At 39.1% G+C, this 15,196-nt stretch overlaps 2 protein-coding genes across 2 annotated transcripts; both read left to right on the top strand.

Annotated features, from left to right (window-relative positions):
- Positions 1 to 3,306: 3,306 nt before the first annotated feature.
- Positions 3,307 to 7,602, top strand: LOC307045170 (betaine--homocysteine S-methyltransferase 1-like). Its single transcript, XM_079690700.1, has 8 exons — positions 3,307 to 3,846; positions 4,269 to 4,401; positions 4,723 to 4,835; positions 4,916 to 5,107; positions 5,206 to 5,353; positions 5,449 to 5,631; positions 6,849 to 7,077; positions 7,279 to 7,602. Exons 1-8 carry the CDS (start codon positions 3,826 to 3,828, stop codon positions 7,394 to 7,396), a joined length of 1,137 nt encoding a protein of 378 aa, XP_079546826.1. The 5' UTR covers positions 3,307 to 3,825; the 3' UTR covers positions 7,397 to 7,602.
- A 418-nt stretch (positions 7,603 to 8,020) lies between these two features.
- Positions 8,021 to 12,813, top strand: LOC307044070 (betaine--homocysteine S-methyltransferase 1-like). The gene is made up of 8 exons (XM_079689107.1): positions 8,021 to 8,182; positions 9,260 to 9,392; positions 9,685 to 9,797; positions 9,878 to 10,069; positions 10,927 to 11,074; positions 11,168 to 11,350; positions 12,146 to 12,374; positions 12,460 to 12,813. The coding sequence occupies exons 1-8, from the start codon at positions 8,165 to 8,167 to the stop codon at positions 12,542 to 12,544; spliced, it is 1,101 nt and encodes a 366-aa protein (XP_079545233.1). The 5' UTR covers positions 8,021 to 8,164; the 3' UTR covers positions 12,545 to 12,813.
- Positions 12,814 to 15,196: the final 2,383 nt, after the last annotated feature.

Here is a 15,196-nt window from a genome sequence, read left to right as displayed (position 1 = left end):
ATTCTCAATACTCATAACAGTATCAGACACAATGACTTTACTGAGAGTGAAGATGACATGAACATAGTTACTGTATGGTACTGAAGACATAATACAGTATATTGCATTTACCTCTTCCTCTAACTCTCTCTCCAAAAGTGGCCTCCATTGTTGTGCACAACAAAGTGTTCAAGCTCAGGTTTCTAAGTGATTTAATTTTAACATAGCATTCTGGGTGCAGGGGCTTGATAATTGAGTGTGGTATTTCAGTGGCAGTGTTTTGCAAACAACACAGGCTGTTGGTTTTGAATAACGTATCTAATGTAGGCTAAATAAGAGTTAGTAGTTATTTGCAAAAAGTGTATTTTGGAATATCAAACTTAGTGTAAAGCAGACGATGTGCTTATGATTTAGCATATCTGTTCAATAGATGAAAGGCAACTTGAGTTTAATAATTGTGCCAAAAGTACCAGTTTGTGTCTTGGTAATTGCACAAAGCTGTAATAGGCCACAAATAATCACATTTTTCTAAAAACACAGCAGCAAAACCTATTTTATCCACCCAAAAATGAAGGCCCACCTCGCTATTTTTTAGCATTAAACAACGTACACTTAAACTGATATAGCTTTTTTGGGTGGATAAAATAAATGTTGCTTTTGCCCACGTCCTCAGCAGTACATGGCTCTGCTGTGCCGGAGCTCCTGTATGTTTCTCCACACGACTACTGTAGTACACTGATTATGGATATGTACCACATACTACCCCACTTCAAAAGACCAGAACTATCCCCTTAAGGGCAGGTGTTGATGTTCACAACAACAAAAAACGCATGCAGGTTGTAGTCTGTAGCCAGACAGTGGTAGATCTGGCCGTGATGGAGCATGGTGGTGGGCAGCGGTGTGACTTCTTGCTGTCATGGTGATGTTCATATGACAAAGGACTGCCGGTTTGAACTTTACCGAGAGCAGAGTCCACTAGTGGCACCTCACAGGGATACCTATGGTGCAGAAGCAGCAGTGAAGTCCTTGTAGATCCACTTTGAGGGCAGACAGATCCAGCAGCTCTCAGCTCTCATCAACCAGAGACATCAACACATCAACTATTCTGTGTGCATAGCTTACTTTCACATAACTACTAATCTCTCACTTTACTTTCTCTGACATTGTTCTCTGCTTTGGATTGCGGACATGCAGCCATGTTCTCTACCGGGCCTGGTTTTACACACTGTGGGTTTAAGCAAGATATAGAAAGGATGAGATGATGTGTGTATGAGACATGATGAGTGTGTAGTTTTAGTATTTGAATTACAATGACATTATTCTCAGACTTGCCATAGTTCTTTGTTTGCACCACTGCTGCTCTGCTCTGTACAGCTGAGTACTGGGGACCCACTGGGAGTCATGTGACTGGAACAGGAGATTAACACACGTCACACCTGCAGCCATGATGCTCCAGCTCAACGGGGGTCGAGTCTTTCAGCCCCACCTGTAAGAAGAGAAACAAAATAAATACGTATTCAGTTTGCTTTGTATTATTTCTTTTAGGGTAACATTTTGGTTTAATAACATTGTGCTATTTTCAGGAGTAAATAAGAAGTCATATATTTTTTCCTAAACGTTTTCTATACTTACAACTTCTTATACTGATATGAATTGATTTACTTTTATACGATGAACGAAGAAAAATGACTCTTTAACAACAGAACAGGAACAAAACACAACTGTGACCTCTGTGCAGCACACACAGACCAGTCAGTCCATTTCTGGGGAGTAGCTACCTTGTGCTAGTTATATTAAAGTTTATGTTTTACTATTGGCTGTGTCTAACCTGTCTACAATTAGCCGAATCTCCAGGAACATGTTTAACCAGACGGTAACTAAGACAGTAACAACACTTCATCCTGAACTCACTGTGGGGCCTGTCTTCATGGACCTGTATCTTCAACACCCTGACACATACAAAATACAAAGTATGTTCATTCAGAATGCACATACTGACCCTCCTCTATCTTTCAATGTAGTCAAACTTGTTGATGAAAAACAATAAGTTTAACGTTACAGAAATAAAAGCTTAATTACTCACCCTTCAATTGTAGACGTAACTTCAGTACAACTTGAAACATTTCTCCCGCTTGCTGCTGGGTGCAGGTGAAAGTAGGTCGACAGTTCTGTTTACATCGCTGACATTTCTCACAGGTAAATCTTGTAGGTATCGCAACAAACATGACGTTGTCACACAGCGACAAGTTGGACACTGGATTGACCAAATAACTACACACTCTTATTTACATTTGACACGTTATTCAAAACCGACAGCCTGTGTGTTATTTGCAAAACATTGCGATTGAAATACGATACTCAATTATCAAGCCCCTGCACCCAGAATGTTACTCACATGTTAAAAGCCATGTAACCAATTAGATCACTTAGAAACCTGAGCTTGAACACTTTGTTGTGCACAACAATGAAGGCCACTGGAGAGAGACTTAGAGGAAGAGTAAATGCAATATACTGTATTATGTCTTCAGTACCATACAGTAACTATGTTCATGTCATCTTCACTCTCAGTAAAGTCATTGTGTCTGATACTGTTATGAGTAGCCTATTGAGAATAAAACTATGTTTCCACATTCATTCATAGTCCATATTTACAGCGTGCTACAAATGAAAATGCCTAAAACTTTGACTTGAATGTCTTGTTTATTAATCAACTAATGGACAGTGTTTCAATTCAGTTCATGTAAGCCACACACACATTCCTCTTTTGAGCGTCTAGTGATTATGGCCTGCATGTCTTTCTGTTGTAACTCAGCTGTCAGCTTCTTAGCAGTTTAGACAAACATCAACTTCATAATGTAGAGACTAGTTGGACAAAATAATGCTTAACAACTGTTCCATTACTGTGTGAACTGTATGAGATATCGTTCTCCCGCTTGCTGCTGGGTGCAGGTGAAAGTAGGGCGACAGTTCTGTTCACATCGCTGACATTTGTCACAGGTAAATCTTGCAGACCTGTATGCAAGCTGGACACTGGATTTGCCGACACAGTACAAACCGGAAGTCAGTGAAATAAAGTTATGCAAAGATTACTTGTATTATCTATAAACGCATATCTTCATGTGAATGCAGAAATAAACGTATCCTCGTCAGCATGGGTGCCGGAAGCAGGGGGGCCAAGGGTCGGGTTCCAGGATTGAACTTTTACAGCATTGCCATTATAGCCTCGTATCTTTTATTTTGAAATATGTTCTTTAACTTCCGGTCCACCGGACTTTTTTTCTTCATTCTTCAATACAAAACGGAAAATTGAAAGAGGGTTGTTATCAAAAACCAAAACCGGAACTTTTTTTTTAAAACGAAAAAAGGCTGGTATTTTCGTTTTTTTGGTTCAAACGAAAAATCAAACTAACAAAACGTACAGACTTTTTTTTATTAGGTTTTCTCGTTATCCGTCTTTGGATTCAGACAACAAAAACCGGAAAACGGCTTTGGTTTCCCGTTTTTTCGTTTTAAATACAAAACGGAAAAAGGCTGGTATTTTCGTTTTTTGGCTTTTGGTTTAAACGAAAAATCAAACTGACAAAAAGTACACGGACCATCAGTCTGCTGGTTCTTTTGACGAAAACCCAATTTATTCAAAACTAAAATACATTTGAATTACATCGAATTAGTCTCCCCTTTTAAGCGTGGAGCCAGCAGTCTGTTATGCTTGAGACCTTGCTCATTGTGCTCACTGTAATATGTGGTTTCCTGAATCTCGTGAGAAGAGATTACAGTGCTCTTAGTGTCGCAGCTCTGCACGATCGCGCAGTGCTGTTTCTTTAACGATACACAGAGACTTCGAACATGGAGAGCAAGAAGAGAAGGGTGAGTCAGTTTGCAGAGCCTTATCGGTGTATTTGTCTAATTTGCATTTAAAATATTGTCTTTTACGAACTAAACAGTCTTAAACCTCATGGTTTAATTTATATTGAATTCTTAAGAGAGGTTTCGATCTAAAGAAATGGTCTCATAAATCCATCCAACATAAATGCAATAAGGAAATGCAAACAGGAAAACTTTTGAATCAGGCACTAAATGCTTAGTATACATTTTGTGAATTAATTAAACAAAGCAGCCTGATAATGGTTCATTTCAATTAAGCAAAATGTATTTGGCATCGCGTGTGTGTATGTGTGCGTGTGTGTGTGTGTGTGTGTGTGTGTGTGTGTGTGTGTGTGTGTGTGTGTGTGTGTGTGTGTGTGTGTGTGTGTGTGTGTGTGTGTGTGTGTGTGTGTGTGTACATTCAGGGTATCTTGGAGCGCCTGGATGCTGGCGAGGTGGTTGTAGGAGATGGAGGTTATGTGATGCAGCTGGAGCGCCGTGGGTACGTGAAGGCTGGGCACTGGACACCTGAAGCTGCTGTTGAGCATCCTGAAGCAGGTACATACAGCATGTGTTACCTACCCAGGTGGACAATGTATTCCAGTCCCAAAAGTACTAGTACTACTAATACCACAGTGAATAAATACTCTGCCACTGTAACTAAAGTTATCCCATTTTGTAGAGTACAACATTTGCCTCTAGATTGAAGTGGAGAAGATGTATAATGTAGCAGGAAATGTAAAGTACAAGAACCACAAAATTGTATTTAAATCCATTTTTCTACAACTTTATCTCCCCATTATGTCTTAAGAACTTTTTTATTTGCATATGATGTTTTTGTGTTTTAAATTAAAGCATATTTCTTTGTCTCTCTGTCAGTGCGGCAGCTGCACAGGGAGTTCCTGAGAGCAGGAGCCAACGTGATCCAGACCTTTACCTTCTACTGCAGCGAGGATAAACTGGAGATCAGTGGCAATGTCAAGGGCATCACGGTCAGTACAAAACCTTTTATATCAGACAACAATGAAACCGATATCAATCTGATGGTCCGACTTGCTCTCGTCTGATCCAGGGGGCCCAGATCAACGAGGCAGCCTGTGACATGGCCCGGGAGGTAGCCAATGAGGGGGATGCGTTGGTCGCTGGATCTGTGTCTAAGACTCCCTGCTATCTGAAGAGTCACAGTGAGCCTGAGGTCAAGGCCATCTTTAAGAAACAGATGGATGACTTTGTGAAGAAGAACATTGATTTCTTAATAGTGGAGGTCTGAGCAGCCCCTGTACAACAGATGGTAACGTGTATGAATACAGTGTTTCTTTTCCTGCTCATTGTTTGATAATTGTATGCACATTCCTCCTGTAGTTTGTCGATCATGTGGAGGAGGCGGTGTGGGCAGTGGAGGTGCTGAAGACCAGCGGTAAACCAGTGGGTGCAACACTGTGCATCTCGCCTCACGGAGACCTGGACGGAGTCCCACCTGGAGAGTGTGCTGTCAGGCTGGTCAAAGCAGGTACACTGACCCTCTGGGATGTGGCACTTCAAGATGATAAGTCTTAACACGTTACAGCCCCACCATCTCAATTTGTTTTATGTGTTGACGTGCAGGAGCGGACATTGTCGGGATAAATTGCCACTTGGATCCTCTGACGTGCGTCCGTACGGTGAAGTTGATGAAAGCAGGATTAGACAAAGCTGGACTCAAAGCTCATCTCATGATCCAGCCGCTGGGCTTCCACACACCTGAGTGCAACCTGGGGGGATACACCAGCCTTCCCGAGTACCCCTTTGGTCAGCATTATTATATAATCCTTTTGAGCAGAACAAAAAGAAAACACTCATTCAATAACATTCCATTATTTTACATTGATTTAGTGATGTAATCTATATGTTGTTTTGCACTATACAACAAACTACAAATGTGTTTAAGGAGATCAAAACAGTATGCAATTGTAAAAAAAAAGGAGTATGGTGACGATCACTTAAATCATTCATCCTCTTAAAATATATTAATTTTAAAGACTTTGTGGCCTAAAACTGTTTTAAAAGTCAGTTGATGACAGCTTCTGTCAGAAACTCATTTTGCTGACGCTGCACAAATGCAGTCAGGCCATCACAGGTGACCAAACAAAACGTTGCCCTGATTACATTTACTGATTTCTTTAGGTTTAAATATTTTTGGAAACATGAACACATGTTCAAAACTTAACAAAACATATAACATCTACACGTATTTAGACATTTTCAAGGGAAAGATTAAATGTTATACCTTTAAATACGGAATTTACTGCCTAAAAAGACAATCTATACCAATTTGACCAAACCTCTGGAATTAAATAACTCAACCATGAGTGAAGCAAACTGTAAGCAGAGTAATTGGAAACCAAAAGAAGCTGCAGGAGACCGACTTCATGTCTCACCCTGGAAGATAAGGGAGCTTGGCCAAGGAGAAAGAGCATGAGAAAAACAGCTGGATAAAAGAGGTATAGTGTCCACCAGCATCTACCCTAAAGGTCTGGCTTTTCCAGGGTTTTTATATTGCACTAAATGTACTACATCTACCAGATACAGCCATCTTCTGACAGTCTACACAGGTGGCATGAGGACATTGAACCATAAGTAAGTGTTCCTACTGGCACAGACAAGTCAGCAGTATCATCTGCTGCTGAATTAAAGCAAAGGGCACCTTAATGTCATCCAATAAGGTCTAAATGCTCTCATAGTATGTTGTTAAGGTGTATGTCTGCTCTCCCTTTTGGACCCACTGTAACTCGCATCTAACAGCTGTTCTCAGTGGGCCACTCTGTTGTGTCTCATAACTTAATGGGAGGAAACTAGAAATCCTACTGTGTGGTGCTTGAAAAGGAAATAAATCAATTATTCCTAATCCCCATGCACTAACGTAGGGTGAGTGTAGAGTGTACAATTTGTGTTAGCTTATTGAACTCCCTGTATACGAAATGTCAAGATCATTATAACAAAATGCTGACATTTTACTCTCCCCTCAGCAATGGAGACCAGAGCAATGACCCGCTGGGACATACATAAATACGCGAGGGAGGCTTACAATGCTGGAATTCGTTATATTGGTGGCTGCTGTGGATTTGAGGCCTACCACATCAGAGCTATAGCAGAAGAGTTGGCCGCAGAGAGAGGATTCCTGCCTCCAGCCTCAGAGAAGCACGGACTGTGGGGAGCTGCTCTGGAGATGCACACTAAACCCTGGGTCAGAGCCAAGTAAGACTGAACAGAAACACAGCTACTGCCTTACAATCAAGCTGCTTCATGTATGTTAAACACAAGGTTTAAAGCAGTGTTTTTTACACATAATTGCTTATGACAGCTGTAGGCAAAATACCAGAGGACATATACATGCACATGTTTCTGCTCTGCAAAGGTTTGGATTACAAACATCTAATCTAACAACACTTTTCTTAGGGCTCATCGAGAGTACTGGGAGAACCTGCTGCCTGCTTCTGGACGCCCCTATTGCCCCTCCATGGGCCCGCCAGGCGATGACTATGAAAAACAGCTGGAATCTTTAATACCAACATAATCATTTTTATATGTCAAGAAGGTTTCTTTATTCATCATAATTCTGTTCAGATTAACCACTTATTTCATATTAATAATTTGAATCAACCACATCGTTTAACCATTTACACAGTTCACTCTTTCCAAAGCGGTCAATAAACATGTTTTTCTTACTGATTATTGTTGTAATTTTCTGCAAAGAAATCTAATAAAAACAAAACAAAAATCTCTTTCTCAATCCGTTTTTGTAACAGAAAAAAATACTACATAGGCTGTTTGATATTCTATAAGCAAATATATATCAGGTTTATAGTTTATGGGTCCAGCTTACATTACAAAGTATAATGCATTATCCAATTATAATAACTGACCTTTTCTGGAGCAAAACATTCATTATATTGTTCATTAAAAGGTGTTTATGCTTCATCTGTCAATCATTTAATTTGTATATTGCTGTTCTTCTTATTCAACTTAGATAATGGAATCTTTAAGAGTGTACAGTATTTTTTTTTTTTAGATTGATATTCGACCTTTTATGTAGTTTCATTTTGATGACATTTGACCAGACAGTGGGGGGCGTGCTGATTGGCTAGAAGCAAAAGGGGCGGGCCGCTGAGGGATTTTTAAGGTGTGTGATAGCCTCCAGCATCTGACAGTCAGCCACAGTAGCCCTTCACTTACTGATCCACTGGTTTACACTTTATATCCAGTGTGTGAAGTACCGACTCATATCAAAGGACCTTGGTCTTATCATTTTTTCAAAGTGCTGCAAGCCAGGAAATTGTTTACTATGGGGAGCAAGAGAAAGGTAAGTAAAATAAACATAAAAACTTCTCTCGCTCCGATTTATTTAGAGAAGTTGGGTAATAACTTGATATCCAATCCGTGTTCGAGGGTGCAATGTGTCGCTAAAAACACCTGATCAAAAAAGTATTTATTCCTGGGAGCAGTTCCCTGTAGAGGTGGGAGAAGTAGCCTACTCAGATCTTGTACTTAAGTAAAAGTAGAAGTACCAGAGTGTATGAATACTCTGTTACAAGTAAAAGTCCTGCATTTAAAATGTTATTCAAGTAAAAGTATATCATTATTAGCATCATACTAAAAGTACCAAAAGTAAAAGTACTTTTTATGCTGATTGGCCCATTTCAGAATAATATGTTATTATATGTTTTGGATTTTGGATTTTAATTATAGTTATTGATGCAGTAAGGTGTTATCAAAGCTGGCAAAGGTGCAGCTAGTTTTAAATACTTTGTATACTGCACGGTAGCTTATGAATTTACTCTCTGTGTAACTTTTTAAGTGTTGATTATATATATAGTCTGCAAAGTAACTAAAGATGTTCAATTAATGCACTGTAGTAAAAGAACACTATTTACTATTTAGCAAACATTTAAAAAGTAAGTAAAGTATTAACATTGTACTCAAGTACAGTACTTGAGTAAATGTACTTAGTTGTTACTGATTTACTGTAATGCAAAGGGTTAGAATATTTCTAAAATAGACTACTGCATTGAGGATGTTTATCAATGTTTCTAATAATGGATATTTGGATTATTATGGAAAAGCTCAATTTCAGTGAGCTGGAACATAATGTCTATACATTTGAGTGAGAGAGAAAAGCAGGGCAGCACATTTTGTACATATAACATTCAGATCATATTTTCAAAGACACACCTTGTTTGAAGTATTTTTACCAAACCTCTTAGAAATGTGTTATGCGTATTCTGCATTCCTATTTAGGATTGAGGCAGTCTGTATAGATTTTGTAAAAGTAGCCTGTGTGTGTGTGTGTGTGTGTGTGTGTGTGTGTGTGTGTGTGTGTGTGTGTGTGTGTGTGTGTGTGAGTGTGCGTGCGCGCGCGCGTGTGTGTGTGTACATTCAGGGTATCTTGGAGCGCCTGGATGCTGGCGAGGTGGTTGTAGGAGACGGAGGTTATGTGATGCAGCTGGAGCGCCGTGGATACGTGAAGGCTGGACACTGGACACCTGAAGCTGCTGTAGAACATCCTGAAGCAGGTAGGAACGTGATCACTGCATAAATAAGGTGCACAAATCCGAGCCTCACTACCAAAAAACGTTCTGATTGAATGGCTCTTTACATAACAAAAGCCAAAAAATAAGCAAATAATGTTTGTAATTTAGATAACGAGTGGCCCCCACATGGGCAATTAACAAACTATCAAAACCTATTGGCACGCAGTGTATTGCTGGTGTGTCCAAGGGAGTGCAATGTTAAGTGTGAAGTTGTTGAAGCTGCAAGTACAAATAGGCCTACTCATGATAATATTTAGTTTTGTTTCTCTGTCAGTGCGGCAGCTGCACAGGGAGTTCCTGAGAGCAGGAGCCAACGTGATCCAGACCTTTACCTTCTACTGCAGCGAGGATAAACTGGAGATCAGTGGCAATGTCAAGGGCATCACGGTCAGTACAAAACCTTTTATATCAGACAACAATGAAACCTAAATCAATCTGATCGTCCGACTTGCTCTCGTCTGATTTAGGGGGCCCAGATCAACGAGGCAGCCTGTGACATGGCCCGGGAGGTAGCCAATGAGGGGGCTGCGTTGGTCGCTGGGGGTGTTTCCCAAACTCCCTGCTATGTGAAGAGTCACAGTGAGCCTGAGGTCAAGGCCATCTTTAAGAAGCAGATGGATAATTTCGTGAAGAAGGACATTGATTTCTTTATTGCAGAGGTATGCGGAATAACTGTAGTTATTAACAAGGGAATTAGCTGTGTGTATTGCTTACAACAGGGGTCTCAAACTCAAGGCCCGAGGGCCAAATCCGGCCCACGACTTCATTTTATGTGGCCCCGCAAGAGCTTGCAAAGAATATAATACGTTTATTATACGGTTACATGCCAATTTACAGAAGCAGGTTGCCCATAAACTACATGTCCCACAATTCATCTCGTTTTGTGACATTCTTACTGAAGAGACTTGCAATTATTTGCTTCTGCTTTCAGACGTAGTTAATTACTAAGTTATTATCCTATCCGATAATAATCCAATTCAGAGGCAATAATGTAATATAATACATCATTTTATATATATATTTATATAGTTACAACCGGCCCTTTGAGTGCAACGTTTATGAGAATGTGGCCCGTGATGAAATTGAGTTTGACACCCCTGGCTTACAATAATCATATTTCTTAAATCTCAACAATGAAAAGGTGGGTGTGCCACATCTAAAAAAACTAACGTTTACAGGTGCTGAGTTAAACCCAGGATTCAGACGAAAAATCCGTATTATAGCTCCCAGGAATTTTATTTTTCAAAGTTTCTTCATCCAGGCAGTCATATCCCCATCACAGGCTAAGCTTGTTGCTCAAAAAGATCTCTGTTAGATCGAAAATGTGTACATTGTGAAGATCTTTTGTCTGATTCTTATCTCAACGATGACTAAAATGACTGCCATTATAGAGACATCAACTAAACCAAAGTAAATATTCTAGTTTTTTTTCGTTGTACATCCTTGTTAAACATCTGCTTCACAAGCTTCTTTCTTGAATCAAAGATGTATTTATTGCATGCGTATTTTTCTCCAGTTTTTTGAACATGTGGAAGAGGCGGTGTGGGCAGTGGAGGTGCTGAAAACCAGCGGCAAAACCATAGGTGCAACACTGTGCATCTCGCCTCACGGAGACATGGACGGAGTCCCACCTGGAGAGTGTGCTGTCAGGCTGGTCAAAGCAGGTACACTGACCCTCTGGGATGTGGCACTTACAGAGGACAAGTCTGACACGTTACAGCTCCCCCATCTTATTTTTTTGATGTGTTCCCGTGCAGGAGCGGACATTGTCGGGATAAATTGCCACTTGGATCCTCTGACGTGCGTCCGTACGGTGAAGTTGATGAAAGCAGGATTAGAGAAAGCTGGACTCAAAGCTCATCTCATGATCCAGCCGCTGGGCTTCCACACACCTGAGTGCAACCTGGGGGGATACCTCTCCCTGCCTGAGTTCCCCTTTGGTCAGCATTTTTTTTTTGTGTAGGATAAGAAAATAACATAGGTTAGAAAAGTTATTGTTGATCAAATAGAAATAATTGTTTTAAGCATAAACATGTAAGGTATGTGAGTGTAAAGCTCATGCCGTGTGCTACCTTTGGAATTCTTAATATATGCGGTTTGATTAGCCCCTTGTAGACCCCAACACACACACACACACACACACACACACACACACACACACACACACACACACACACACACACACACACACACACACACACACATACACACACACACACACACACACACACACACACACACACACACACACACACACACACACTCAACAACACAGACTATGACACCACTCTTGTAAAATACCACCAATGTGCAATTATATAAAAAAACGAAACAAATAAAGCCTTGACACATATGTGCAATATGTTCCTATATTACAATTACTACTGGCTGCTACTTAGTTAGTTAGTCAGTTAGTCAGTTAGTCAGTTAGTTAGTTAGTCCATCCATTACTATAATAAGAATCTTTATGTAACTATGTGCAATAATAATTTGGCTGCTGTAATATACCACACTTCATTCTACAATGTTACACTTATTTTATTTTATAAATACTGCTGCTACTTACTTATCTACCAGATTTTTTATGTTACATACTCTGTGCATGACTTCTATTTAATAGTGTTCTATTTTTTTTTTTTTTTCCTTTGTGGGAGGGATAAAGTAATTCTGATTCTGATAGAGCATCAATATAACCAAATGCCTGGGCTAATATAAATATTTGACTCTCCTCTCAGCACTGGAGACCAGAGCAATGACCCGCTGGGATATGCAGAAATACGCAAGAGAGGCTTACAATGCTGGAATTCGTTATATTGGTGGCTGCTGTGGATTTGAGGCCTACCACATCAGAGCTATAGCGGAAGAGTTGGCCGCAGAGAGAGGATTCCTGCCTCCAGCCTCGGAGAAGCACGGACTGTGGGGAGCTGCTCTGGAGATGCACACTAAGCCCTGGGTCAGAGCCAGGTAAGGCTGAACACAACAGTTGAGGCTCTTTTCAAGTCAAACCTCACTGATTTACAACCAACTAATCTACCAAAATGTATCCTAGGGCTCGCCGGGAGTACTGGGAAAACCTATTGCCTGCTTCTGGACGTCCAAAATGCCCCTCCATGGCCACACCAGCTGATGAATAAGAGGGAAGATCACCAATAGCTCAAACTTAACAACACAATCGCCTGTCTTTATTGTGCAAAATCATGAATGGTAGAATTTGTCTCTGCTGTCTTCTGATCAGATTTGTAAAAATCTGTCTGCTGTTTGCTATGACTGAAAATATTAACACCATATTGCCTTCATAAGTTGTAAAATATCCTCACAAGTTTGTCCTATTTGTTGTTAGAATGCTGAAATGTGCTATACAATTGTTCATGTTTAATAAAAAAAAAAGTTTTTATCATTTTAATTTTAATCAAAGCAATAACATATGCTTTTTCTGTTTGTGATTACCGGCCTCACTAAGGGCAATGCAGACACATTTTAACATTTAGGAAAGCAAAGGGCAAAGTCTTCCTCTCCTGCTGTTCCTCACACATGGATCATTTCATGTGGTAATCATTATCAGCTGTCATTGTAACACTGAATCAGGGTGAAAGTCAGTGTGGCGGCTCAATCCCCAGTTACGTTTGAGTCGCCGAGAGGCTAAACTTGGCTATAAACTGTGACGCGTTTTCGAAAAGAAAGTCCATAGTGAAGCAAGATAGTTTTAGGATATTTAATAAACAAAATCATAAAAACGATGGACAAAACGGTCAATAGAAAAAATGACAGCAAATGCTCACCCTCTGTCATCCACATTCGACATCAAACAGGTGACTTATATAACCAAACCGCATGTGACAATTACCGGAAGTGCTCAACAAATAAATAAAAGTGACGTAAACAAATAATAATAATACAAATAATGAACTTGGGCTAAGTAGCGTTATGGCACCTACAGTCAGGTTATGTCAGGAGACAGACACCGGCCTCATGAATCTGGGTTAAAAGTCAGGTCAGGTGAGGAGATAGTCACATTACTTTTATTCAGATTTTGCCATAGAAATTTAATAAAAGTTAATATAATAGTTATGATTACCTTAACATTTTGAAATGGTGCCACAACATGTTGTAGCCCTCATTTGTTCCTTCCTTTTTTTTTTGTGATCACATTTTTATTGAGATTAATGCACAACATGTACAACCAAAAGCACAAAAAAAATTCTTTAATTAAATTCACTAAAAGTAAACAAGAAAAATAAAATTAGACAACAGCAATTAATTAAAAAATGCACAAAATGCAGAATATTTAGTCATTTGTTCCTTCCTCCATTTCACAACCCCTCCTCTCCAGGCTTGATGAAAGGTTGTCTAACCTGTTAAACATTTACAAATTATGTAAAAGCTAAGAAGTGCAGGTTGATCGCGGAAAACCAACTGTGTTTATAACACCCAGACTCTCTTATGGGCTTCAGTTTTCTGTTTTGTGGATCAAATATTTTTGGCCATAACTTCTGTTAATTCTGAAAACCTGCGTTAGATTTGGTCTGGTTACTCTAGTCTGAGTTTGATACTAGTTTCAACTTGTTCATGACAATCCATACATACAGTAGTATTTTGTAGACAAATTGTAGTTTGATGATTATGTATTCATTCAGAGCTTTGTCTTTGTAATTGTAATGACATACTGTGGATCACTCTATATTTACCAACAAATGCAGATTCTTCTCAAAATCACGAGGTTCCACCGAGACTTGAACTCGGATCGCTGGATTCAAAGTCCAGAGTGCTAACCATTACACCATGGAACCACATAAATCTGTTGCATAAAATTAATAGAATAAAATAAAGGAATAAAAAACATATAAAATCAAATCAGACACAGAAAAAGAGTAGGAGCTCTCTGGAAGGTTTATCGAGAGAGAGTTCATTAAAATTATGCAATAGCATATTATTTTCAAGCAATGTGTAGAGACCATTAATGTATGAAGTGTTTTTGGTAGCATTTTACTTACAGTAGACATATTGAAAATGTAGAAAAAAAAGTGAAGGAATTTTGGTAGAACTTTACTTTTTTTATTGTTTAAATATAAAGCTCCATTTATTTCTTCAAAATATGACAGTGAGATTTAACTATAGCTAATTTAGATTTATGAAAGTCAAACTGTTCTAAAATATATTGATGTGGATAAAAAAAAAACGTTTTAATTGAGTGACAAGAGAAACATATTTTCCCAGTGAAAGGGTATGTGTACATTTACAAAACAGACAGTGGTGTAAAGTAACTAAATAGATTTACTCAAGTACTTTACAAATTCTATTAAATCGAGAGACGATATGAGGATGTAAGAAATTATGTCATTGTGTCATTTCTATATTTAAAGATCACCTATTATGCAAAATCCACTTTTCATGTCTTTTATACATTTACATTTTGTTTGTTATGTAAAGATATTCTGAAAGTTTCAGGAAAATTAAAAAGAAAAAACTTTGAAACAAAACGGTTATCTCGATTGGGAAATTCGAGCTATGAAAATGTCTGAGAGGAAGAGCTGTTGTCTTTGAGTCAGAAGGTGGTGGGTTCAATCCCAGCCATGCAGTTATCATGTTGATTTATCCAGTGTGTAGTGTGCTGCTTGTTACATTTGTGCGTTATCTCACTGCTGGAGAAGAGCTTCAAAATCAAAGACCTCAAACCTGTTAGAAATCCCACCCGTACACTCCTGTTACTGAGTTTTAGGCAGTAGAAAAATATTTAATAGCAACACCATTTTTGACGCTAATAAACATTTATATCTGGCTCTTGAGGG

Source organism: Notothenia rossii (assembly GCF_949606895.1).
Source record: "Notothenia rossii genome assembly, chromosome: 6".
Classification (NCBI taxonomy): domain Eukaryota; kingdom Metazoa; phylum Chordata; class Actinopteri; order Perciformes; family Nototheniidae; genus Notothenia; species Notothenia rossii.
The sequence above is the reverse complement of the archived record's forward strand: the minus strand, read 5'-3'. Positions and strand labels throughout refer to the sequence as shown.

Coding starts and splice junctions, on each gene's coding strand:
- LOC307045170 (XM_079690700.1), top strand. CDS start 3,826: ATGGAGAGCAAGAAGAGAAGG. Junction 4,402..4,722: donor TGTTGAGCATCCTGAAGCAG/GTACATACAGCA, acceptor TCTCTCTGTCAG/TGCGGCAGCTGCACAGGGAG. Junction 4,836..4,915: donor GCAATGTCAAGGGCATCACG/GTCAGTACAAAA, acceptor CGTCTGATCCAG/GGGGCCCAGATCAACGAGGC.
- LOC307044070 (XM_079689107.1), top strand. Junction 11,075..11,167: donor TGTCAGGCTGGTCAAAGCAG/GTACACTGACCC, acceptor GTTCCCGTGCAG/GAGCGGACATTGTCGGGATA. Junction 11,351..12,145: donor CCTGCCTGAGTTCCCCTTTG/GTCAGCATTTTT, acceptor CTCTCCTCTCAG/CACTGGAGACCAGAGCAATG.